The following is a 25,964-nucleotide window of genomic DNA, read 5'->3' as shown; positions in this document are numbered from 1 at the left end:
ACACTGAGACACAGTGGCTCACACTGGCAATCTCAGCACTTTTGGAGGCTGAGACGGGAGGGTTGCCTGAGCCCAAGAGTTCAAGACCAGCCAGGACAACAGAGTGAGTCTCTACTTAAGGAATAAAAAAATTTGCCAGGCATGGCGTTGTATGCTTGTAGTCCTAGTTACTTGGGAGGCTGAGGTGGGAGGATCGTTTGAGCCCAGGAGTTTGAGGCCTCAGTGAGCCATGATCATGCCACTGTATACCAGCCTGGGTGACAGAGTGAGGCCCTGTCTCAAAAAAACAAAAAAATAATAATAATAAGTGGCAGAGATTTGAGTCAGTCAGGTTAAACCAAAGCTGGGCTCTTAACTATGCCAGCAGCCTGCCCCATCTCCAGACCCACAAATGAGTCCCCAAGGTCTGTACATTTGGCAAAGGCGTAGGGCTTTGTCCCCCATTATAATGCACACTCAAGTTGTATTTTAAGCATCTGAGTCCTCGCCTGGCCCCTTCCCCTGCCCCGTGCCAGCTGGGAGGTGGTGTCAGGTGGCCCTGGCTCCAATCCCAGGTTGGCACTGGCCAGCCGACTGACTTCCTTTCTCTGAATGTGAATTTCCCCATCTGTAAAATGGGGATGGTCAAGGTCCCTGCCCCAGGGCCCTGTTCATTTGACCCAGTGCTGGCTCAGCTGCGCTTGACTAGAACATACATGGTGCATGGCTGAGTCGGGGATAAGAATATGGGTTCCTGGCCCGGCGCAGTGGCTCATGCCTATAATCCCAGCGCTTTGGGAGGCTGAGGCGGGCAGATCACCTGAGGTCAGGAGTTCGAGAGCAGCCTGGCCAACATGGAGAAATCCCATCTCTACTAAAAATACAAAATTAGCCAGGCGTGGTGGCACATGCCTGTAATCCCAGCTACTCGGGAGGCTGAGGCAGGAGAATCACTTGAACCCGGGAGGCAGAGGTTGCAGTGAGCTGAGATTGCACCATTGCACTCCAGCCTGGGCAACAAGGGCGAAACACTATCTCAAAAAAAAAAAAAGAATACGGACTCCTAGGGCCAGCAGGGCTGGGTGTGGATCCCAAGCTACAAAAGCCTGGGAAGGCTACTTTATCTCTCTGTGCCTTGGTTTCTTTCCCTATGAAATGAGGATAATAGACCAGGCACAGTGGCTCATTCCTGTAATACCAGCACTTTGGGAGGCCGAGGCGGGCGGATCACCCGAGGTCAGGAGTTTGAGACCAGCCTGGCCAACATGGTGAAACCCCATCTCTACTAAAAATAAAAAAATTAGCCAACCATGGTGGGGTCCTCTGTAGTCCCAGCTACTCGAGAGGCTGAGTTATAAGAATTGCTTGAACCAGGGAGGTGGAAGTTGCAGTGAGCCGAGATCACGTCACTGCATTCCAGCCTGGACAACAGAGGGAGACCCTGTCTCAGAAAAAACGGGCATAGTAATCCGCAGTCGGAAGGACTTTTTACCTGTGTGAGCCTCAGTTTCCATCCCTGTAAAACGCTACTAGTAGTCTCTATAATGAAGTTTATTTTTATATAAAAAGATAAAACTTGGAGATGGATGGTGCTGATGGTCATTTAACAATGTCAATATTCTTTTTTTCTTTATTTTTTTGAGACAGAGTTTCGCTCTTATAGCCCAGGCTGGAGTGCAGTGGCGTGATCTTGGCTCTCTGCAACTTCCGCCTCCCAGGTTCAAGCGATTCTCCTGCCTCAGCCTCCTGAGTAGCTGGGACTACAGGTGCCTGCCACCACGCCCGGCTAATTGTTGTATTTTTAGTAGAGATGGGGTTTCATCATGTTGGCCAGGCTGGTCTTGAACTCCTGACCTCAGGTGATCTGCCCGCCTTGGCCTCCCAAAGTGCTCCAATTACAGGCGTGAGCTACCGCACCCGGCCTACGATGTCAATATCCTTTTTTTTTTTTTTTGAGACAGTCTCACTCCTTTGTTTTTGGTAGATGTGAGGTCTTGCTATTTGCCTAGCTGGTCTCAAACTCCTGGCCTCAAGTGAGCCTCTCACCTCAGTCTCTCAAAGTTCTGGGATCACAGGCGTGAGCCACCACTCCCGGCCTGCTCTATTATTTACTTTTCCCACAATGAAATATATTGAAATAACATAGGAAAAAATACATTTGAGTTTGCCTCAAAAAACACACTTAAGAAGAAAGTGTAAGGCCGGGCGCGGTGGCTCATGCCTGTAATCCCAGCATTTTGGGAGGCAGAGATGGGTGAATCACAAGGTAAGGAGTTAAAGAGCAGCCTGGCCAAGATGCTGAAACCCCTTCTCTACTGAAAATACAAAAATTAGCCAGGTGTGGTGGCACTTGCCGGTAATCCCAGCTACTCAGGAGGCTGAAGCAGGAGAATCGCTTGAACCTGGGCAGCAGAGGTTGCAGTAAGCCGAGATTGCGTCACTGCACTCCAGCCTGGGCGACAGAACAAGACTCCGTCTCAAAAAAAAAGAAAGAAAAGAAAAAAGTGTAATAATAGTTGTTATCCTTATAATTAATTCTTCCCACAATTTCTCCATGTTACATCCAAGATTAAATTAAAACAACATCCAGGACTAAATTATTATTATTATTTTATCGAGATGGAGTCTTGCTCTGGCGCCCAGGTTGGAGTGCAGTGGCACAATCTCAGCTCACTGCAACCTCCCCGCTCCACCCCAGAGTTCAAGTGATCCTCCTTCCTCAGCCTCCCGAGTAGATGGGGTCACAGGTGCGCCCCACCACGCCCAGCTAATTTTTTGTATTTTTAGTAAAGACGGGGTTTTGCCATGTTGGCCAGGCTGGTCTCAAACTCCTGACCTCCAGTGATCCACCTGCCTTGGCCTCCCAAAGTGCTCGGATTACAGGCGTGAACCACCATGCCCCGCCAAGATTAAATGAAATGTCACACTGTACATGAAGGGCCAAACAATAACCCTGTATCATAATCAGTACAATCAATGACAATGATTGACATGGAGAACTGCCTTAGCTTCCATGCCACCATCAGGGTGAGAATGGGCTGACCTCCTGAGCACCTGATCAGCCGCATGCCCTGTGCAGAGCACTCCATGGGCACCTGGTAACACCTACCCCTGTCAAGTGTCTTGCACATTAATCCTCTGATCCAACTCTATTTGTCCAGTGAACCCAGTACAGTAGAGGCCAGCAAACTTTATTCATCATGAGCCAGAAATATGTTTTGCCATTGAGGGACAGCTAACTACCCAGCTCTCTGCCATATGGGAAAAACAGCTATAGACAACATGTAAATGAATGGGCATGGTTGTGTGCCAATAAAACTTTATTTGCAAAAACAAGCAGTGGGATGGATTTGGCCTAGGGGCCATAGTTTTCCAGCTCCTGCAGTAGACAAACTGGAAGCAGTGAACAGGCTGTTGGTCTGCATTTATGTATTTAAGTATTTAAGGTAAATATTGAAGATATGGCCAGCCAGGCTCAGTGGCTCACACCTGTAATCCCAGCACTTTGGGAGGCCAAGGCAGGTGGGTCACCTGAGGTCAGGAGTTCCAGACCAGCCTGGCCAACACAGTGAAACCCCATTTCTACTAAAAACACAAAAATCAGCCGGGTGTGGTGGCATGCGCCTGTAGTCCCAGATACTTGGGAGGCCAAGTCAAGAGAATCGCTTGAACCTGGGAGGCGGAGGTTGCAGTGAGCCGAGATTGCGCCATCGCACTCCAGCCTGGGCAACAAGAGCGAAACTCCATCTCAAAAAAAAAAAAAAAAAAAAGATATGGCCTGACACACAACAACCATTCCTAAATGATTCACTTTTTTTGTTTGTTTGAGAGAAAAGGTTTCAATACGTTGCCTAGGCTGGTCTCAAACTCCCCAAGTGCTGACATTACAGGTGTAAGCTGCCGCGTCCGGCCCAATTCATGATTACATTTACAGGTTACGTAAATGTGTATCTGCAGGTAGTCTATGTCGATGACACATTTCCACCATTGTGCCATAAATGGCAAAGCAGCCCACCTCTCTGGCTCATTCCATTAGACTAGAGGCTCCCTAGGGCCAGAGCCTCATCTGCTTGTACAGTACTGGTCCTCTACCACCCACAGCAGGGTATCCGCATAAACATTAACAAGCGGTTTACCTTATATACAGCTAACGCACGTATAGACACATATGCGTTAACAATCGCTTTACCTTATATACAGGTAATGCGTGTACAGACACAAACGCAAATAACACCTCTGAGGCCCGCAGGTCCTCGACACCTCTATCAGCCCCATAGGACTGTGAATTCCAGGGCAGCCTGGCCATGACTGGATCTGCAGGTCTCAACGCAGGCCTGTCATCCTGCAGGCACTCAACAAACAGGTGACCAAACCCATCAGGCCCAGTTTCTGAAGGCTGGGACTCACCTTGAGGGAAGGGATGTCCTCGGCACGGATGACAAACTCGTCCCGTTCCCGGAAGATGCCCTCCCCGCCACTCTCGCCGGCCTCCTCGTCCGTCTCCCCACACACGGCCGCCGTCTCCTGCTTTTTGGCTAGATGCAGGGGCCGGGTGTCCGGCAGCTCGGGGTCTTCGGGGGACGGGGCGGCGGGCTCCTCGGGAGGAGCAGCCAGTGGGGCAGCGGCTGGTGGGGGTGGTGGTGGAGGCGAGGGCATGGCTGGTGGAGGTGGCGGCGGCAGCGGCGGTGGTGGTGGTGAGCTGGGCGTGGGGGCCACCAGCGGGGGTGGCGAGGGCAGGGCTGGCTGTGGCGGAGGAGGGGGTGGCGGAGGCTGAGGCTGAGGAGTCGGGGCAGGAGGTGGAGTGGGTGGGGGTTTCTCCTCCAGCAGCGGGGGCTCTGGGGGAGACAGGGACATCAGGCCTGGATGTTATTCATCACTCCTGGCACCTTTCCTCTTGTCCTTTAAACACCGCTTTCTGTACCAAAAGCCCCTCTGTAACTACCACTCAGCTCCCAGTGTCCCTTCTACCCTATCAAGAGTCTCTCCAGAGACCTACTCTGGCTCCTGTGGCTGCAAAGGAGACCTGTCTCCTATCCCTAATCCCCTTCTCAGTCCTGGAATGTCTCTTTGTGGTCTTAAAGCCCTTGTCTGGTTCTTAACTCCTCTTCCTGAATGACCCTCCCAACTCCTAAATCATCACCTCCCTAACTCTACTTCCTCACCTCCTCTTCCTCCCTCCAGGACCATCTTTGTCCTTTCCTTGGCCTGCTCACCAGTGTGCAGACTGCTAACCTCTCCCGTCTGCCAGCTCCCTTCTTCAGGCTTTTTAAGAACCTCACAGAGGACAGGAATGGTGGCTCACGCCTGTAATCCCAGCACTTTGGGAGGCCGAGGTGGGCGGATCACTTGAGGTCAGGAGTTCGAGACCAGTCTGGCCAACATGGTGAAACCCCGTCTCTACTAAAAATACAAAAATTAGCATGGTGGTGCGCGCCTGTAGTCCCAGCTACTCGGGAGGCTGAGGCAGGAGAATCACTTGAACCTGGAAGGCAGAGGTTGCGGTGAGCCAAGATCGCACCACTGCACTCCACACTCCAGCCTGGGTGACAGAGCGAGACTCTGTCTCAAGAAGAAAAAAAAAAAAAAAAAAAGAACCTCATAGGGTCTTTTTGTTTTGTTTTTGGGGTTTTTTGTTTAAGACAGGGTCTTGCTCTGTCACCCAGGCTGGAGTACAGTGGCTCGATCATGGCTCACTGCAGCCTCAACCTCCTGGACTCAAGCGATCCTCCTGCCTCAGCATCCCAAAGTGTGCTAGGATTACAGGTGTGGTCCACCATGCTCAGCCTGTCATGGTTTTTTTCTTTTTTTTTGAACACTCCCCTCTAACTCCCTGAAAACTCTCCTGATCCATAAAACTGCTGCTTCTCCATCCTTGTATCCTTGGCCGTGACCCTTCCAAGCCCTTCAAAGGCTCTCTCAGCCTGGCTCTTCTCTCCTGCAATGACCCTGGCAGCTTTGGCCTCATCCCTTCTTCTCACCTCCCCACTCCCCATTCCCTACCTTTCTATACCCCCCAAAAGCCCTCTCCATTTCCTAAGACCCCTCTCTGCCCTCCTATAAGCTCCCACATTTCCCAATGCCTCTGTTTCTGCCATTACACCCCTTAAACTGTGTCCAAAACCAGAGCACAACCTAAACCCTTCCTATGCCCCTAGCCTTCCCTTCCGACGCCCACCCCCAAGACCATCAGCCTCCCCAAGTCTTTCTCTGCCCCCAGACATCTTTCTGTACCTTCACACACGGCTGACTCAGAGCCCTCCTCAGTCCCCATACCTCCCACCATTCAGAACCTGAGTAGCCCGTCCTGTCCCTGTAACTTATCACCTGCCCTGTCTCCCTGCATTCTCCAGTGTCTGCCCTGGGGCCCCTCCTAGTCCACTTAGCACCTCTGGGTGAATTAGAAAAAGATACACCTTCCTCAAAATGCTTGTGTAATCAGGAAAGTCCCTTCATAAACACGCAAGCTTACACCATCTACGTGAATGGTGTCTCTTAAAACAGTGAGTAACCTGCACAACTGTTATCTAGTGACCATAATAACCTTTAAGCTCTACTTTACTCCCAGACCACCTTCCCAGAGCTCACCGGGAGTGCCATTGCTGTTGGCACTGGGTAGCCCCGGAAGAGGGGGTGGCCCTGGAACTGCAGCCGCGGGGGCCAAGGGCGGCCCATCTGGGGTGGAAGTGTCCTTTGGCCCAGCAAGGGGTGGGTCATCGAGGGCAGAGATGGCAGAGGAGATGCTCTCCTGCAGATCTCGGTTCTTGGCGACAGAATCTTCCTCGTCCGAGGAGAAGGAGGGCAGCGTCTCGAGGTTCCGCTTCAGCTCCTCATCCAGCCGCTTGCAGGGTGAAGGGCAGCCGAGCCCCAGCCCCTCACTCTCCGCAGCCTCCAGGGCACCCCCAAGCCCAAAGGCTCCGGAAGGTGGGGGATGTGGCACAGCAGGGGTGGCAGGGGGCTGGGGCTGCAGGCCTCGGGCTGGCACAGAGGGTGGCACACTCTTGGGAGGGCTGAGCGGAGGCGTCAGGCCCGCCTGGTAGAGTGGTGGGTGGCGCTTGCCTGACTTGAGGAAGTCCAAGAAGGAGGCCATGAAACCCGACTTCATCTCCGGCTGCTTCTCCTCCACCTCCTTAATCTTGGCCTCGATCTTCTCCCGAGTCAGGCTGGAGTCCAGGCTGTTGTGGTCAGTGCCTGATATGGCATCACCTGATGAGGTTCCCAGACCCTCGCCAGCCTTGGGCACAGACAGCTTGATCTAGACATGGGAGTGGCGGGCCGTGAGGGCCCGGTAGTCTGGGCCCCCAGTCCCATCCTCCCTCGGCCCCCAAAAATCCAAATTTACAGGTGCTCAGCCTGTGAATTTATAGAATTCAAACCTGCAGACCCCTTGTCTTAGATTCTAGGAGGACAAGACTGGAGTTCCTCTCTCAGAAGACCAGGAACTTAAACTCACTGAGCTCTTCATTTACAGCCCAGTTCAGGTCCCTAGACCCGCTTCCCATGAGACCCAGGAATGTAGGATCCCTGAATGCCTATCCTTTGGGATACAGAAACTAAAAGCAAGCAGACCGGGTGAGGTGGCTCGCGCCTATAATCTCAGCACCTCGGGAGGCTGAGGCAGGCGGATCACTTGAGGTCAGGAGTTTCATATCAGCATAAGCTCCAACCTCCTGCCTCTCTCCCTAAACCCAGAATTTCCTTTATCTCTTGAGACAGGGTCTCACTCTATGGTCCAGGCCACAGTGCAGTGATGCAATCATAGCTCACTGCAGCCTTGAACTCCTAGACTCAAGAGATCTTCCCACCTCAGCTTCTTGAGTAGCTGGGACTATAGGTATACGCAGCCACACCTGGCTAAATTTTTTTGTTTTTAATAGAGACCAGGGTCTCACTACACTGACCAGGATGGTCTCGAACATCTGGGTTCAAGAGATCCTCCCGCCTCAGTCTCCCAAAGTGCTGGGATTACAGGCATGAACCACCCTGCCCAGCCTAGATTCAGAATTTCAATTCTTAGGTCTTTCTGTCAGTGGGAAATTCGTCAGGCTAACTTCCTCACAGATTTTAGGAATGTAAACCTTATTATCCCCCTGCCCCAAAAATGCCAAGGTGCGGCCATAAACCCGTCCTTTAAGACTCAAACATCGGGAGGCCAGGCGTGATGGCTCACGTCTGTAATCCCAGCACTTTGGGAGGCCGAGGCGGCTGGATCACGAGGCCAGGAGATCGAGACCATCCTGACTAATACGGTGAAACTCCGTCTCTACTAAAAATACAAAAAATTAGCCGGGTGTGGTGGTGGGCGCCTGTAGTCCCAGCTACTCGGGAGGCTGAGGCAGGAGAATGGCGTGAGCCCAGGAGGTGGAGCTTGCAGTGAGCCGAGATCACGCCACTGCACTACTCCAGCCTGGGTGACAGAGCGAGACTCCATCTCAAAAAAAAAAAAAAAAAAAAAGACTCAACATCGGGCACAGCCCCTCCTCCCCTATCCCCTACAAGACCCCATCCCCCTCACCTTAAGTGGCTTCAGGGGCTCCAACCGGGTGCCCCCTGCCTCCTCAGCCTTTCGACCCCGGCCTCGGCCCCGGCCCCGGGGTTTCTTGGCGCCATCAGCGGGCGTGGAGGCCGAGGCGGGCCCCGCAGTGGTGGGGACCTCCAGCGGGCGGATCCGGGGCCTCCCCCGTGGCCGGGGTGGCCCATCACGCTTCGCCTTTGTGGGCTTGCGGCCACGGCGCCGGGGGCCATCGGGTCCCGGGTTGGGTGGGCAGAAGTCGATGTCCCCCAGTGGCGAGAGGGCCGGGCGGGAGCGGCAGCTGGAGACCAGGTCAGGCAAGCGCCGGGGGTTGAGGCGGATGTCGGCGGGCACATCGGCCTTGTCCTCGTCCGCCTCGAACTCGTACTCCTGGGCGTACAGCTTCTTGGGGGTCTGGAAGGGTGGGTCGCGGCGCCGCAGCAGGTGGAAGGAGGACGTCTTGAGCAGCTTCTTTGGCTTGGTAGAGCAGAAGATGGGCGAGGTGAGGCCACCCTTGGGCTCGGAGGCCGGTGCGGGAGGCGGTGGTGGCGGAGGCGGGGGTGGTGGCGCCGCCTGGTGGGGACCGCTCTGGATCAGGCCCAGCGGCTCGGCGTTGACCGTGGAGGGCAGTTCAGGCGGCTTGTTGGGGTCCAGGCCCAGGCCTGGTGTCTCGGGCCCGGCTCCCGACGCCCGGCCAGGACAGTAGGGCCCATAGGGATCATAGGCAGGGGGGCCGGAGGGTGGCCCAGCACCCGCCTTGGGGTCCCCCTCGTCCTCAGGTGGCCCGGCCTTGCCATAGTCGTCCGCGGCCCCTCCACCGAACATCTCCTCCATGGTGGGGAAGAAGCTGCGCTCCTCGTCTTGGAGCAAGGAGTCAGGGAAGCAGATGGAGGTGAGCGGCACGAAGCGCGGCGCCTTGGTGCCTTGCGGGCTGGGGCTGCGGTAGGCGCCTGCGGGATCCTTGCCCTCCGAGTTTGGCGGGCCTACACCGGTGTCCCCAGGCGCCGGGGGCAGCGGCTCCAGAGCCCCGAGCAATTCCTGCATGGCGCCTGGCGGATCCAGGCTCTCCTCGGGTCGCAGGCGGGGGCTGGGGGCCGCGGGCTCCAGGCCATGGCTGCGGAGGTGGGCCTCGAGCTGTAGGGGCATGGGTGGTGGAGGCGGGGGTGGCGGTGGAGGCGGCTGGGGTGCCCCATCGCGGGTGGCTGGCTCAAGGAGGTGGACGCCGACTTTGGAGGCGCTGGGAGAGGGACTGGGGGCATGGCTGAGGACCGAGGGGAGCAGCTGGGGGGGAGGTGGAGGCAGCACCAGTGGGAGGTCAGGGCCCCCGGCCTCCAGAAGGAGGCCATGGGGAGTGGGCTGGGTGGACTGGGCCGTGGGAGGTGGGGGTGGAGGGCTCTTTTGCAAGAAGGCCCCCAGCTCCTTGGCGCCTGCCCCATAGTGGACAACAGAGGTGGCCAGCCCCTCGGGGGTCTCGCCACCCCGCTCTGGCCCTTTCTTCTTCTCCTTCAGCCTCCCCAGGCCCAGCTCCAGTGCCGCAGTGGCACCCTCATCCAGGCTGGCACTGGTGCGGATGACACTCTGCAGGTGGTACCTCTGGGGGTCTTCCTTGGCCAACTCGTAGGGTGTACCCGGCGGTCCCCCGGCCCCGCCACTCCCCCCAAGTCCCTTAGAGGCATCTGCTGCCCCGTCCTCGCCCACCAAGCCGTCCGCCCCTGAGGTCCGAGGAGGGCTGGGCGCCTGCAAGAGGTGCTGGATAAGGAACTCCTCATCCTCTGTGCGCTCCGCGGGAGGCCCACCTGGGCCCGCCAGCAGCTCTGAGCCATCCCCCTTGCCCTTGTAGCCACCTGCTCCGGCTGCATAGCTGCCAGCTCCCGGAGGTGCCAGGAAAGGCGCTGAGGCCAAGACTGAGCTCAGGTATTTGCCAGGGGCTCCTGGAGAGCCGACTCCAGGTGGGCGGCCAGCGGCAGGCGGTGACTGGAGCGGACGAATGATGTGAGATGGGCTGGCCTCACCGCCACCTCCCAGGGAGCTGGGTCCCCAGCCACCCCCATGGCCCGAGAGCGCTGGGGAATGGCCGGTACTGTAGCTGAGCGAGGGGCTGGCTGTGGGCAGCCCCTGGGAGTGGGCGGCTGGCCCTGGGTATGGCTCGCCCTGCACCCCATACAGCTGCCCCTGCAGCTGGTCCGGGGAGTAGCTCTGACATGTGGCCAGGCCAGGAGGAGGGGGGCCGCTGGGGGGTTGTGGGGGTCCCCCTGAGTAGCTGGGGGCTTTGCTCAAGTCCTGTGCCTGCCCCCCTCCAAACCCTTGCCCGTAGGCCTGGGGTCCCAGAAGCCCTTGAGGCTGACCGGGGGAATAAGCCTGGCCCCCTGCCCCTCCAGCCCCAGAGGCCTTCCCAGTGGCATAGGCGGCTGCTGGCCCACCCAGGCTCTGACATTTGGGGGTAGTGGTCGAACGGGGTGGGGGGGGCCTGGTGGCACCCCCGGCAGCTGTTCCATAACCACCTTTGCCCGTCTTGTACCCAGGCGACTGAATGATGGGGCGGTAACCTCCGCCACCACCCCCAGCCCCACCGCCCCCTGCTGCCTCAGGGCCCGTGGCCCGGCCAGATGCCCCCGCTGTGGCTCCGCTGGGACCAGCCTTGCTAGGCTCCCCAGCACCCGGGGAGGGCTCCCCACCACCCAGGGGGCTGCAGGCCAGGTTGGCCCGGTGGCCCATGGAGGGGTAGCTGCCTCCACAGCTCAGGTAGTGCTGGAGGGCATGGGCTGGTGGCGGGGGTGGTGGGGGCTGGGCACTGGCTGGTCGCTGGTAGTGCTTGATGACCGTGTCCTGGCGGGGCAGGGCCCGCTCAGGCGGTGGTGGGCCCGGGGCAGCACCCGAGAAGTTATAGAGCTGTGGGGAGGACTGCTCGGCAGCGGCAGCGGCAGCGGAAGAGGAAGCCAGCAGGTTGAACTGAGTTGGGAGGTGGCGAGGAGGTGGTGGTGGGTCTGGGGGGCCAGGGCGGTAAGGGGGGGTCTGGGCTGGACCGAGACCAGCTGGCCCTAAGACACCGCCCCCTGCCAGGCGCTCGAAGCCCAGTGAAGAGGGCACCGTGGGTGCCTGCGAGGGCTTCAGGTGTAGCACGTCATGAGGGGACAGGAGCCCGTTAGCTGGAGGGCTGAATGGGGGGTCCTGGAGGCTGAGGGACGAGGGCACTGGGAAGGGGCGGCTGCCGAAGGAAGCCGGGTGTTGGTAAGCCGACAGGGCAGATGAGGACGGAAAGGTGCTGGAACCCGGCAGGGCGCCTGAGATGAAGAGCTCCGTGGGGCCTGGCGTGTGCATGGCTGGAGATGAGGAAGACCGCGGGTCAGAGAGGACAGCAAGCCAGTCCCACCCTGGCCCTGCAGGGCCGGCGCTGGGCTTACCTGTTTGCCAGGAAGGACTGCGGAACTGGGAGAGGAGAGAGGAGGCGGAGGGGCCAGGCTGGGGGCCCCGGGATTCCAGGGCCGAGATGAGGTTCATGACGGAGGCGTCGGGCCCTGCTGAGCCCGCGTGGTGGAGGCCAGTGTCGAAGAGTCCAGAGAGGCCTGGCCGGGGACAGGGGTTATAGTCAGCCAGGTGGGGGTCGGTAGGATACGGTCAAGAGAGAAACGGAAGAGGCCAAAAGCAAGTTGGATCAGGAAAAGGAGGGGATGGGAGAGAAAAGGGCAAATTCAAAAAGAAGATGGACAGAACCAAGCTAATGAGACACGAATGAGGGGAGGGAAGGGGGAAAGGTGAGACAGTAAAGCAAGACAAGGGGCAATCCAGTCATAAGGACAGGAGGCCCAGGTAAGAAATGGTAGACAAAAGCGTAGAAAAATCTAGAAGCGAAAGAGCCAGGGGCAAAAGAACAGAGTCCTCAGTAAGGCCAGGAGAGAGACCAAATTTGGATATTTCCAGCAAGGAAGAGGAACAGATGGTACAATGAAGTCTAAGAAAGACCAGAGAACGAGTCAAAAGGGATTGAGCTACCCGGGAGGGTTCAGAAAAAAAGATGGGCAGGGAAAAAGGGAAGGAGCCAATCAGGAGGGTCAAGGGTCAAACTGGACAGCATCATGTCATTACCAGTACCCCTAGGAAGAGAGAACCAATCAGAAACCTTGGAGGCAAAGGCAAGGGGGATAGAATAAGGCAATGGGGCAAAATAAGATAAAACAGGGCGGGCCAGAGAATTAGAGCCAATCAGGAAGAAAGGGAATCAGGAAGAAAGAATTCAGAGTTCCAAAGACCCAAAAGAATAGGGCAAACCCAGAGAGAAAGAATTGGGGTGGGCTGGGGAGAGGCGGAAAAGCCTGGAAGAGAAGGTGGGATTTGGGGGCTGATGGTACAGGGCCAATTGGAGCGAAAGGGGCGGGGCGAGGCAGGGGCGGACGAATCCGGCGAGAAATGAAGCGGGGACCAGCAGCCTCAAAGGCAACCAATCAGAGGAGACAAAGCAAGGGGCGGGCCACGGCACGGGCCACGGCCAATTAGGAGGGGCGGAACTTTCAACAGCCAATCAGCTGCCTCGGGGGAGGGGGAGGGCCAGCCCAAAGCGGGGCGGGATGGGGGCCGTACCTGCCGGGTGGTGGTTGGTGGCATAGCTTTGCAGTGGGTGGGGGGCCGCGTAGGCCTGGCGGTGTAAGATGTCCGTCTCGGGGTGCGAGGTCCTGGAGCTGCCATAAACCAAGCTGGGGGGAAAGGGGAGACGTCAGGGGGTTCTTCCAAGCTGCCTTCTGAGAAGGAAGCTCAGGAAAACCCCGGGGGAGTTGGGGGGACCCTTCCAGCTGACTGGGGTGGGGGGTGTTAAGCTAAGGAACCGTAGGCCCTAAAGGGGAGAACACAAGGGAATCGGGGTGCCCAACTAAAGAGCCACAGAAATGACCCCCACTCCAGAGCCTGAATAAAGAGAGCCTGGATAGTCTCACGTTTACAAACAGGCATGCTCAGAGACGAGACTAACACACAGAAGAGGGTCCAAGGCAGAGGAAGCGTCTTAGTTGCAAATGAGAGCCCTCCCCCGTCGACCCCACCAACCCCCCCGGCCCCCATGCCGGCGACACAGGCCATGGGGCCAACGCCAGAGGTCCACATGGACGCCTCCTCTTCCGTAGACACACGGGAACACATAGGCCCTGAACTTCATGGGGTGGTGCAAAACAAGCTGGGAGCAGGAGGCAGATCGGTTCCCAAGCGGCAACGGTTTGGGGGGTGGAGAGAAGAGGGAATAAGACCCAGGGAAAGTACCAGGTACAAGTGTGAACAAGAACACCGACCATCCCCGGGGGTTGAGGTTCAAATGCATAGGCCCGTGCAATGCCAGGTATGTGTGCAAACGGGCACCCAACTCACCCGTGGGGAAGAAAAGATATAGACGGAAGAATCCCACACGGAAAATCCTGACACACTTGGGGTTATGCCCTGCTGGGAAATCCAGGTGTGTTGGGGGGGAGGTGCTTGGGGTTAGGTGAAGTGTGAGAGCGCCACACCAAGAAGCAGCAGGAAAGCAGATTCACAGGTGAACACGCTGCCAGCCACGCACGCACAGGGCCCACGCTCAGACACACAAACACACACCCGGGAAACATCCGACTCTTCCCATGCAACGGCCCCCGTCCGTGGCCAGACTCAAGAGGGCAAACGCTCCACTCCTTGCGATCAACTAGGATTCTCTGCCTTTGGGGGTGGGGGCATTAAAGGGGGCGTGTCGCAGACGCCGGACCCCCCCTTACACACACACAACCCCAGCTTAGGAAGGGGGCGGGGCCCCGTGCCCACTCTGCGCGCGGAATTCTTGGGGGGGCACCTAGTGGCGCGGCCTCGCACAGTCCCGGAACAATAGGACTTGAGAGGGGGTTCGCGCCCCCCAGATCTGCATTCTAATTCTTCTCTTCTTCCCACCTTTGCAAGAGCAGTGCCTGGGGCGCGGGGGGGAGGGGTCTCCAAGCCGGGAATCCAAGGATGGGGGGAAGTCCAGGCCTTGCTTCGCCAGTCCCTCCCACCTTCCCAAGGCCTTCCCGTCCGAAATTGTTTTGCACCCCCATTTTCCCGCTGCAATTCTCCCTTTGCATGCCGGAGCTGGCTTTGGCGGAGTTTGCAATTTGCAAACTGGGGCGGCGGCGTTGTTACAAACCGAGGAAGGCCGCTCCCTTGCAAGCCGGAGGGGAGTTTGCGATGCACGCGTCGCCGGGCGGGCCCGGCCCGGCCCGGCTGGGCTCCCACCCCTTGGCCCCCTTCTCCAGGCCACCCTCAGCTCCTTACCTAGCTTTCGCTGACCTCTCGTAACTCCATCCCGCCCCGGCGCCGAGCGGGTCCCCGAAGCCGGCGCTGGGGTAGTTCCTGTCCATGAATTGGCCGCGGTGGAAATTGGGGGGAGGGGGAGGGAGGGAGGGAGGGAGGGAGGGGGCGCGCGCGCGCTCTCCTCCGCCGCCGCTCCCTCCGCTGCTGCTTTTTTTTCCCCCCTTTTCTCTCTCTCTTTTTTTCTTTGCAGCCGCCGAAGGCCCGGGAAGGCCCCGGGCGGGGGAGGGAGGGGGCAGGGGCGGAGGGGCGGGCAAGGGAGGGGGTGCAGTCGCTGAGCCAAGGAAGGGGGAAGGGGGGTTCCCCCTAGAGGAGGGAAGGGGGGGAGGAGGGACCCCGCTGTCTCCGCCTTTGCCCCGGCGCTTGCGAGAGAAAAGGGGGGGCGCGCGCTCGGGAGGGGGCGTCCCGGGCGGCCCCGGGGTGGGTGCAGGCGCTGGGTGCTCGCTCTCTCGCCGCCGCCGCCGCCGCCTCCTCCTCCTCTGCGCTCACGGTGCAGCCATCTTTGCACAAGGCGGCTGGGGGAGGGGGGAGGGGAAGGGGGGGCGGGCGGCGGGGTGTCTGGCTGCGCTCCGCTTCCTCCCACAATCCCGTGCAAATGCAAAAAAAAAAAAAGGGAGAGTGAGAGAGAGAGAGACTGAGCGCAAGCAGGGCCTGGGGGTGTAGGGCGCGTTTGCACAGAAAACCAGTTCCGATGCGCCCGGGATCGCGGTTCATTTCATTATTTTTTTTTTTTGCATTATTTCTGCTTTTTTTGGTCTCCTTTCCGAAGAGTTTTTATTTAGGGGAACAGCTCAACTCCAGCTCCCTGGGTGCAATGCGAGCCTGCCCGCACCGAGCACGCTTGCAAATATGCCCCCCGCCCTTTCCCTGGGTTACGAAGTGCCCCTGTACCGCACGGGGAGTGCACGAAGACACGCGTGTGCACAGGCGGGGCTCTCCGTGTGCGTACCCTGTGGCACTGGAGGGGGCTGTCAGGTCATATCTGCCCATACACTAGATGGCACAGCCGGGGCTGGGCTCCTGCGTCCGAATTTCCCCGCGCGTCTGCCTACCACGGGGGTGGAACTGACCAGTGCCCTCACGGTCAGGAGAGTGTGGGGGCCCGTGAGGGGCCAGGACACGGGAACACGTTGCCGAGAACATGTGTATATCCATACGCGGCGGAAACGCGTGTGCCAGGGCAGGCCTCGGGCCGGATGACCCCTACTCCCACCATCCCCCCCTCCAAGTCCGCTTCGGCGTCTACGAGGCCTAGGAGCTTCCGGAATCCGGTATGAATCAGGGACACGGTTCGGAGAGCCGGGTCTCGAAAGCAACTCTTCAGTGAGGCCTCCTGAGGCTGCAAGAGGAAAGGCACACTAGGGAGTCAAAGATCTGGCTGTTTTTCTCCCCCCCTCAACCAGGACCACTCCGACCGCCCTTGGCGTCTCAGCCAATCCAGGACCCTCTGGGCACAGGCCCCACCCTCCTATACGGCTCCACACATACAACGCTGGGCCACGCCCCTAGACCATTGCATGGGGCCCCGCCCCCGCACTCCAAGCCCCGCCCTAGGTAAGAAGGCCCAAATTCCAAGCCCCGCCCCTGACCCCAGGTTCCTCCTCCAACGTGCCCACCCCTCTGCGCCCCGCCCCCGGGCAGAAGCCACGCCCCATACCTGGTGTAGGGGGGTGGAGGTGCGTCGTGCACCCCAGAGGCTGCCAGCGCCTGCTCATAGGTGGGGAGGCCCGGGGGTGGGGGTGGGGGTGGGGGTGCAGGCAGGGGCGTCGGTGGGCCCAGAGGGCTCAAAGGACTCAGAGGGCTAATGAGCCCGGCCCTGGGGACAGCAAAGGTACAGTTAGCAGAGGCAACTTACAGGATACCTAGACTAGGGAGGAAGAGAGGGGATCTAGGAGACGGAGACTCAGGGTGACACTGGGACAGAGCTGGAAGGGAGGTGGACTTCAGAAAAGGAGGGTCACCTTCAGCCTAGCCTTACACACAGAAAAGCGCCTCAAATGACAGGCAGCTGCACACAAACAGGCAGACACAGAAATCAGCAACCACAAAGACACACTCTTATTCAGACACACTCATGTGCACCAGATACAGGCAGAGCAATAGAGAAAAAGACAGCCCTGCCGGGTGCATGGCGCACACCTGTAGCTCTAGTTCCTCAGGAGGCTGAGGTGGGAGGATTTCTTGAGCCCAGGAAATTGAGGCTGCAGTGAGCTGTGAACGGGCCACTGCACTCCAGCCTGGGCAACAGACTGAGACTTTGTCTTTTTTTTTTTTTTTTTTAAAAAGGGGGCCAGGCGTGGTGGCTCACACCTGTAATCCCAGCACTTTGGGAGGCCAAGGCGGGCAGATCACCTGAGGTCAGGAGTTCGAAACCAGCCTGACCAACATGGAGAAACCCATCTCTACTAAAAATACAAAATTAGCTGGCCATGGTGGAGTGTGCCTATAATCCCAGCTACTCTGGAGGCTGAGGCAGGAGAATCACTTGAACCCGGGAGGCAGAGGTTGCAGTGAGCCAACATCATGCCATTGCACTCCAGCCTGGGCAATGAGAGTGAAACTCCATCTCAAAAAACAAAACAAAAAAAGACAGCCCTGCAGAGAGGCAGGCCAACACACACCAAACAGGCAGAACTCAGCCCATCCATACAGACAGGAACACAATATAGATGCACTCCTCACCAATTTCCCACACCCACTCAGGTGCTGCACCTGTCACCACTGAAACTGACATACCACAGACACCCAGACACCACAGGCTGCACCGTCGCAGCCTCACCAGATACAATATCCAGAGTGGTAATCCCACGGATACTGGTAATCTCAGTACCGCAAAGACAGGCTGGCAGCAAAAGTGGTCAGAGCTCCTACTGCAGGCCAGGTACTGAGGATCCAGACAGACAGAGCGACAGACAGTCGCCAAAACCAGACACAAGGCAGCTCACAGACTCACTCTCCAAATGACTGTGTCCTTAGGTCTTTCATCAGTGCCCGCCTGCCCCTAATCCTTAGGACACCCCTTTAGGTCAATGCTTCCTCCCTCCCGTGCTCTCCACCACCACCCCCTCCTCGCTGAAGCTCCCTTACTCTTGGGGACAGGGCTGCTGGCCTCGGCGCCGTCGCCAACGCAGATACCAAAAGGCTCCCAGGCCGGCCAGGACAATGAGCAGGATGCCACATGTCAGCCCCACAGCCAGGCCTGCCACATCCACTCGTCCACGCCCTGCAGGGAAGCAGGGAAGGGGAGACACTGTCTCGGAGACTGCCACCCACCCCAACATCAAAATTCCTTCCCACTGAGGGAAGAGAATGGACCCGGAAGCAGGCAGAGCTGGGGTCCCTTCCTAGCCCTGTGACCTCAGGCAATTCACCTCATTTCTTTCTCTGACCCTCCACTGCCGGTTCTGTAAAATGGGAACCATAACTCCTACCCCACTGTAAAAACTTAATGAGATTAGGCGGGATGTAGTGGCTCATGCCTGTAATCCCAGCACTTGGGAGGCCGAGGCAGGTGGATCACTTGAGGTCAGGAGCTCAAGACCAGCCTGGCCAACATGGTGAAACCCTGTCTCTACTAAAAATACAAAAAAATTAGCCAGGCATGGTGGTATGTGCCTGTAATCCCAGTTATCGGGAGGCTGACACAGGAGAATTGCTTGAACCCAGGAGGTGGATGTTTTAGTGAGCTGAGATCGAGCCATTGCTCTCCAGCCAGAGCAACAAGAGCGAGACTTCGTCTCAAAATATAAAAAACAAAAAAACAAACAAACGAAAAAACAAAACTATGTCCTGGCCAGGTGTGGTAGCTCATGCCTATAATCCCAGAACTTTGGGAGGCTGAGGCAGGCAGATCACTTGAGGTCAGGAGTTTGAGAACAGCCTGGCCAACGTGGTGAAACCCCATCTCTACAAAAAATACAAAATTAGCCAGGCACAGTGGCTCACGCCTGTAATCCCAGCACTTTGGGAGGCCGAGGTGGGCGGGTCACCTGAGGTCAGGAGTTCGAGACCAGCCTGACCAACATGGAGAAACCCTGTCTCTACTAAAAATACAAAATTAGCCAGGCATGGTGGCGCATGCCTATAATTCCAGCTACTTGGGAGGCTGAGGAAGGAGAATCACTTGAACCCAGGAGGTGGATGTTTTAGTGAGCCGAGACTGTGCTATTGCACTCCAGCCTGGGCAACAAGAGCGAAACTCTGTCTCAAAAAAAAAAAAAAAAATTAACCAGGCTTGGTGGTGCTTGCCTGTAGTCCCAGCTATTTGGAAGGATGAGGCAGGAGGATCACTTGAGCCGGGGAGATTATACCACTGCCCTCCAGCCTGGATGACAGAGAGAGACTCTGTCCCCCTCAAAAAAAAAGGATGTCACATGTACTACTTGGAATATGCTTTTAAAATTATTCATTGTAGCTAGGCACAGTGGCTCACACCTGTAATTTCAGAACTTTGGGAGGCTAAGGCAGGAAGATCACTTGAGCCCAGCCTGGGCAACATAGGGAGGCTCTACCAAAAAAAAAAAATTTTTTTTTTTGAGACAGGGTCTGACTCTGCATGGAGTGCAGTAGCACAATCGCGGCTCACTGCCACTTGGCCTCCAGGGCTCAGGTGATCCTCCCACCTCTGCCTCCTGAGTAGCTGGGACCACAGGTGTGTGCCACCATGCCTGACTAATTTTTGTGTTTTTGTAATTTTTTGTATTTTTTGCCCAGGTTGGCCTCAAACTCCTAGGTTCAAGCAATCCACCAATCTCTACCTCCCAAAGTTCTGGGATTACAGGCATAAGCCACCACTGAGCCTGGGGAAAAAATGTTGGTTTTTTTGTTTTGTTTTGTTTTGAGACGGAGTCTTGCTCTGTCACCAGGCTGGCATGCAGTGGCGCAATCTCGGCTCACTGCAACCTCCGCCTCCCAGGTTCAAGCGATTCTCCTGCCTCAGCCTCCCAAGTAGCTGGGACTACAGGTGTGCACCACCACATCCAGCTAATTTTTATATTTTTAGTAGAGACGGGGTTTCACTATGTTGGCCAGGATGGTCTCGATCTCTTGACCTCATGATCCACCCGCCTTGGCCTCCCAAAGTGTTGAGATTACAGGCGTGAGCCACCTCACCCTGCCGGAAAAAAACGTTTTTAATAGCTGGGTGTGGTGCTACAGGTACCTGTAGTCCCAGCTACTTGGGAGGCTGAGGAAGAAGGGTCACTTGACCCAAGAGGGTCAAGGCTACAGTGAGCCAGGATCACTCCAGTATACTCCAGCCTGGGTGACTGGACCCTGTCTCTAAAAGAAAAAAAAAAAATGGCCGGGCTTGGTGGCTCACACTTGTAATCCCAGCACTTTGGAGGCCAAGGCAGGAGGTTCACTGGCGCTTAGGAGGTCGAGAGCAGCGTAGACAACACAGTGAGCACAGTGAGACCCCCATGTCTACAAAACAAATTTTTTTTAAGTATCTGGGCATGGTGGTGCATGCCTGTAATCCCAGCTACTCAGGAGGCTTAGGTGGGAGGATCACTTGAGCCTAGGAGTTCGAGGCTGCAGTGAGTCGTGATTGTGCCACTGCACTCCAGCCTGGGTGACAAAGTGACCCCATTTCTTTCTTTTTTTTTTTTTTTGGAGACACTCTGTTGCCCAGGCTGGAGTGCAGTGGTGTGATCTCGGCTCACTGCAACCTCTGCTTCCCAGGTTCAAGCGATTCTCCTGCCTCAGGCTCCCAAATAGCTGGGATTATAGGCGCGCGCTACTATGCCCGGTTAATTTTTGTATTTTTAGTAGAGACGGGGTCTCACCATGTTGGTCAGGCTGGTCCTGAACTCCTGACCTCATGATCAACCCGCCTCAACCTCCCAAAGTGCTGGGATTACAAGCGTGAGCCATCATGCCCCGCCCGACCCTGATTCAAAAAAACAAAATACAAATGGAGGAATTTAGGGACCCCCCCCCCGCCCCACCAATGTAACTAAGAAGCTAGAATTCATGTTTGATCTGTTACTAAGGTGCAGCCCTGTTTGCAATTCAAGGCCTTGAGTCTAAGGACAAGGGGGTATAGGGAGCCGTTGGGCTTGGGGAGGCCTTGCTAGCTCTTGCTGCTGGGGAAACTTCTATGGGCACTAAGTAGGCGGGCTTTCCTCCAAAAGTAAACCCCAAATTTTTTCTTTATTTTTGAGATGGAGTTTCACTCTTGTTGCCCAGGCTGGAGTACAATGGTATGATCTTGGCTCACTGCAACCTCCACCTCCTGGGTTCAAACAATTCTCCTGCCTCAGCCTCCCCAATAGCTGGGATTACAGCCACATGCCACCATGCCCAGCTAATTTCTGTATCTTTAGTAGAGATGGGGTTTCACCATGTTGACCAGGCTGGTCTCAAACTCCTGAACTCAGGTGATCTGCTCGCCTCGGCCTCCCAAAGTGCTTGGATTACAGGTGTGAGCCACCGCGCCCAGCCGTTTGTTTGTTTTTGAGACATCTCCCAGGCTGGAGTGCAATGGTGCGATCTCTGCTCACTGCAACCTCTGCCTCCCAGCTGCAGCGATTCTTGTGTCTCAGCCTTCTGAGTAGCTGGGATTACAGGCACACATCACCACACCTGGCTAATTTTTGTATTTTTAGTAGAGATGGGGTTTCACCATGTTGGCCAGGCTGATCTCGAACTCCTGACCTCAGGTGATCCGCCTGCCTTGGCCTCCCAAAGTGCTGAGATTATAGGCATGAGCCACCACATCTGACCACAGTAAACCCCCAGACTTTTGAGCCCCTTTAGCAAAAGGCACAAGTGCCGCTTCAGAAGGCAGGTCCTCCTGACTTGGGCACCTTCAGGTAGATTCAAGGAGCCACTACGCCTCGCTAGGCCTGTCAGGAAAGAGTTACCTCCCCTAGCAACCAGGCTCCAATGTGAGACTCCAGCCCAGACCTAGGGCCTGTTGCTAAGGTGCATCTACCCCTAGCAACTGGGCCACAAGGGGGTGGGGCATCGGGGGCCCGGAGGGTGGTCCTCCAGTGGGCAGAAGGCCTTGGGTCCTGGAGCCTGGCTAGGTGTGGTTGCTAGGGAGAAGGCCTCCTTAGCAACCAGGCAGCTGCTGGGATGGGGCTGTGGGGGAGGGGAAATCAGCCAGGTACTGCTTCAGGCTTCTTCGTCTGGTCTGGCCTGGCCAGGCCCTGTTGCTAAGGAGCAGCCCCCCTTAGCAACAAGGCTGGCAACAAGATGAGGCCTCAGAACTCAGAGGAGGGGTTGTTGGGGGCAAAATGGGCAGGTGAGGATGGGCAGGCTTCCTCACTTGGTCATGTTGCTAGAGGGCTGTGTCCCCAGCAATCAAGCTGCCGGAGGGGCTGGTCTTTCCACTTACTCTGGACACCAGGGAAGGGTTCAGGTGGGCCTGCCCCTCTGAGCCTAGGGCCTGATGGGCCCCACAGCTCTAACCTTTCCCTCCACTGACACTTTTCCCTTCCTAGGGACACAGGACCTGCGTCCAGTAAGATGTGGTGGGGCCTGGCACCTATACTCTCAGCAGTTTGGGACACTGAAGCAGAAGGATTGCTTGAGGCCAGGCATTCAAGACCAGCCTGGGCCATATAGTGAGACCCTGTCTGTACAAAAACTACAAAAATTACCATGGTAGTACGTGCCTGGAGTCCCACTGACTCAGGAGGCTGAGTGAGGTGGGAAGATCCCTTGAGCCTGGGAGGTTGAGGCTGCAGTGAGCCAAGATTGTACCACAGCACTCCAGCCTGGGTGACAGAGCGAGACCCTGTCTCAAAAATAAATAATTAAAGGCTGGGCGCAGTGGCTCATGCCTGTACTCCCAGCACTTTGGGAGGCCAAGGCAGGTGGATCACGAGGTCAGGAGATCGACACCATCCTGGCTAACACGGTGAAACCCCGTCTCTACTAAAAATACAAAAAGTTAGCCGGGTGTGGTGGCGGGCGCCTGTAGTCCCAGCTACTCGGGAGGCTGAGGCAGGAGAATGGCGTGAACCCGAGAGGCAGAGCTTGCAGTGAGCCGAGATCACACCACTGCACTCCAGCCTGGGCGACAGAGTGAGACTCTGTCTGAAAAAAAAAAAAAAAGCAAAAATAAATATTTAAAAATAAAATAATAATAAGGTATGGGGGGCTCCTCAGGCAAGCTGGGGTTTTAAGGGAGGGAACTCCTTTAGCAGCCAGCTTCAGAGAGCCCAGAATTGGGGGGCAGACGATTCTTGTACCTAATTTGGGGTGGAGGAGGTTGGTTTGGCCTCCCTGAGAAGGGACTCCCTTAGCTGCACAGAACAAGACGGCTTCAGCCCCTCACTCACCTCCTTTGCCATTGTAGATGTAGCTCTCCCAAAAGCGCTCCTTGAAGGGGGAGGAGTGGAAAAGAAGGGGAAAAAGCAGGAATTCAGCTAGGAGGTTCACACCCCCAAACTAGCCCATCCTGATTTCTGAGACACCAAGGAGGAAGGAGCTGAAGGCCAGAACCTCCCCCTGCAACCTCCCCACAGGTATAGAGAAGAGAGAGGGCCTGAAACTCCAGGGTCTCGAGGCCCTCACCGTGAGAGTGTTGTCCTCAAAATACTCCCTGGCCTCTTCCCAGGAACACCTCTCTTCGCGACACTGCCGTTCCAGGTTCCCTGGTGTGAGCAGCTCCAGGTCCCAGTGGTTGGCTCTTGGAATCCGGGTATGGCTACTCAGGAAGCTCTGGGCCTCTGGGGGACCCAGGAAGACTTCTGGACCCAAAGACATGAGGGACAGAAAAATGGAGGGTCCCTAGAGCTGGAGTCATAAGGGGCTGGAAAGCAGTGGGGTCCTGGAGGAAGGAGCAGGGGCTGGGAATCCAGACTCCTGGGTCTGAAGGAGGAAGGGGCTGGGTCCTGGACTCCTGGAAGAGGAGGGACCAGAGACATTCCTGAGTCAGGGGGAGGCCAATGCCAAGTGTCTGGATACCACTTCCCCCAAACACTCACCTTGGTCTGTCTCCCCACCGGGTGAAGTATCCAGGCAGGTGGTTAATGCCATGTATAGCAGCAGCAGAGAGGGGTGGCCTCTCATATTTTCCAGACGCCTAGAACCAGGTTTGTTACAGCTGACAAGGGCCTCAGTCCCTGGGTAATGAGGCAGTGCCTCTCTGACTGGCCTCTGTGGTCCATGAATGGTAATAATAGCAGACACTTACACAGCCTGTATTCTGTGCCAGATACTGTTTACCTATATAAACTCATTTTACTTTTATTTTTTGACATGGAGTCTCGCTCTGTCAGCTAGGCTGGAGTGCAGGGGCACAATCTCAGCTCACTGCAACCTCTGTGTCCTGGGTTCAAGTGATTCTCGTGCCTCAGCCTACCAAGTAGCTGGGATTACAGGCATGCGCCACCACACCCGGCTAATTTTCTTTTTTTTTTTTTTTTTGAGACAGAGTCTCTCTCTGTCACCCAGGCTGGAGTGCAGTGGTGCGATCTCCGCTCACTGCACACTCCACCCCCCGGGTTCATGCCATTCTCCTGCCTCAGCCTCCCGAGTAGCTGGGGACTACAGGTGCCTGCCACCACGCCTGGCTAATTTTTTTGTATTTTTAGTAGAGATGGGGTTTCACTGTGTTAGTCAGGATGGTCTCGATCTCCTGATCTTGTGATCCGCCCGCCTCAGCCTCCCAAAGTGAATTTTCATATTTTTAGTAGAGATGGGGTTTCACCATGTTGGCCAGGCTGGTCTTGAACTCCTGACCTCAAGTGATCTGCCCACCTCAGCCTCCCAACGTGCTGGTGCTGGCATTCCAGGCTTGAGCCACTGTGCCTGGCCTCAACTCATTTTACTTTTCACAGGAGTCATACAAAAGTTAGCCGGGCGTGGTGGTGGGCGCCTGTAATCCCAACTACTTAGGAGGCTGAGCCAGAAGAATCACTTGAACCGGGAGGCAGAGGTTGCAGTGAGCCGAGATTGTGCCACTGCACTCCAGCCTGGGTGACAGAGTGAGATTCCATGTCAAAAACAAAACAAAACAAAACTTTTCACAGGAGTCCTTTTTTTTTTTTTTTTTAGACAGAGTCTTGCTCTGTCACCCAGGCTGGAGTGCAGTGGCACTATCTCAGCTCACTGTGACCTCTGCCTTCTGGGTTCAAGCGATTCTCCTGACTCAGCCTCCCGGGTAGTTGAGATTACAGGTGCACACCACCATGCCTGGCTAATTTTTATATTTTTAGTAGAGATGGGGTTTCACCATGTTGGCCAGGCTGGTGTCAAACTCCTGACCTCAAGTGATCCACCCGCCTCGGCCTCCCAAAGTGCTGGGATTACAGGTGTGAGCCACTGCGCCCGACCAGGAGTCCTATTATTATCCCCAATATAGAGAACAGGAAATGGAGGCACAGAGAGGTAATATAGCTTGCCGAAGGTCACACAGTGTGCAAGTGTGAGAGCCAAGATTTCAGTGAAGGCAGTGTCCACCAGAGAAGAGAGCAAGGAGCAGGCAGCTTATCTTTTTTCCCCACTGTGTCTACAGCACCTGACACAGATGCTTATAAACATGTCCACTGGTGATCTGGAGTCTTCCCTTCCTGGTAAGTTCCACTTGTGCCTCTTTCTGTGGCCATTGTCACATCCACCCACAGACAACAAAGATTACAAGAGAGGCAGAGGCAGGGGATTAGTTATATTATTGGGTCTAGGGACCTAAGTGGGCAGGGGCCCTGGACTCCTGGGCCTAGGAGCCCCAAACTTCTGGGTCTTGGAGGGGCGGGGAGCCAGGATGCCTGGGTCCCCAAGCCAGGCTCTTCCTCCAGGGACATTCACTTACCTGCCCAGAAATGTGAGCACTGCCCCTTCCTCTTTAATCGAGACCTCCTTGGCCAGCTACAGCCAGCTGTGAAGGGGGACAGGGAAGAGGGGAAGGGATAAGGAGGAGGGGCGCCCCACTCCCGGTAACCAGGACTGATCTCGGTTTCTGGCAGGTGGGCGGAACTTGCCATTACCTGCCCTGGGCGGGACTCAGGTAAGGGACAAAGTATTTAAAGGGACCTTGGAATAAAGGACTTAAAGGCCAGAGCTCTGTGAGGAAGCCAAGGTGTCGAATATCATGGGGCACTTGGGGGATTAGATTCGACCTTCCTCTTCTCTGCCGACCCCTACCCCCTCTGGCTCTCCCCTGGGAGTTCGCCTGTCCGAGCTAGAAAAATTAATGTCTAGGTCTCTAGGTATCTAGAAACTAGCGGGA

General features: G+C 56.3%; 2 protein-coding genes across 4 annotated transcripts in view; both read right to left on the bottom strand.

Moving 5' to 3' along the window:
- Positions 1 to 15,315, bottom strand: part of PRR12 (proline rich 12) — a 35,024-nt gene extending 19,709 nt beyond the window's left edge. The window contains exons 1-6 of the mRNA XM_054462089.2: positions 14,747 to 15,315; positions 13,064 to 13,176; positions 11,890 to 12,051; positions 8,492 to 11,808; positions 6,565 to 7,231; positions 4,387 to 4,814 (exon numbers count right to left, since the gene is read on the bottom strand). Of these exons, the coding sequence (XP_054318064.2) occupies positions 4,387 to 4,814; positions 6,565 to 7,231; positions 8,492 to 11,808; positions 11,890 to 12,051; positions 13,064 to 13,176; positions 14,747 to 14,832 (4,773 nt within the window). The 5' untranslated portion in view covers positions 14,833 to 15,315. The remainder of the gene's footprint in view (positions 1 to 4,386; positions 4,815 to 6,564; positions 7,232 to 8,491; positions 11,809 to 11,889; positions 12,052 to 13,063; positions 13,177 to 14,746) is intronic.
- A 607-nt stretch (positions 15,316 to 15,922) lies between these two features.
- Positions 15,923 to 25,669, bottom strand: PRRG2 (proline rich and Gla domain 2). Of its 3 annotated transcripts, none has more exons than XM_054462101.2 (7): positions 25,548 to 25,669; positions 23,722 to 23,819; positions 23,309 to 23,484; positions 23,074 to 23,113; positions 17,870 to 18,005; positions 16,440 to 16,598; positions 15,923 to 16,121 (listed from the first exon to the last, which is right to left on the bottom strand). In XM_054462101.2, the coding sequence occupies exons 2-7, from the start codon at positions 23,804 to 23,806 to the stop codon at positions 16,103 to 16,105; spliced, it is 615 nt and encodes a 204-aa protein (XP_054318076.2). In that variant the 5' UTR covers positions 23,807 to 23,819; positions 25,548 to 25,669; the 3' UTR covers positions 15,923 to 16,102. The 3 variants fall into 3 exon arrangements, with proteins under 3 accessions (XP_054318076.2, XP_054318077.2, XP_054318075.2); XM_054462102.2 differs by having other exon boundaries at positions 23,309 to 23,636; positions 23,722 to 23,893; positions 25,548 to 25,660; XM_054462100.2 differs by having other exon boundaries at positions 23,722 to 23,893; positions 25,548 to 25,660.
- Positions 25,670 to 25,964: the final 295 nt, after the last annotated feature.

This window comes from Pongo pygmaeus, chromosome 20, assembly GCF_028885625.2.
Source record: "Pongo pygmaeus isolate AG05252 chromosome 20, NHGRI_mPonPyg2-v2.0_pri, whole genome shotgun sequence".
In the NCBI taxonomy this organism is placed as follows: Eukaryota; Metazoa; Chordata; class Mammalia; order Primates; family Hominidae; genus Pongo; species Pongo pygmaeus.
The sequence above is the reverse complement of the archived record's forward strand: the minus strand, read 5'-3'. Positions and strand labels throughout refer to the sequence as shown.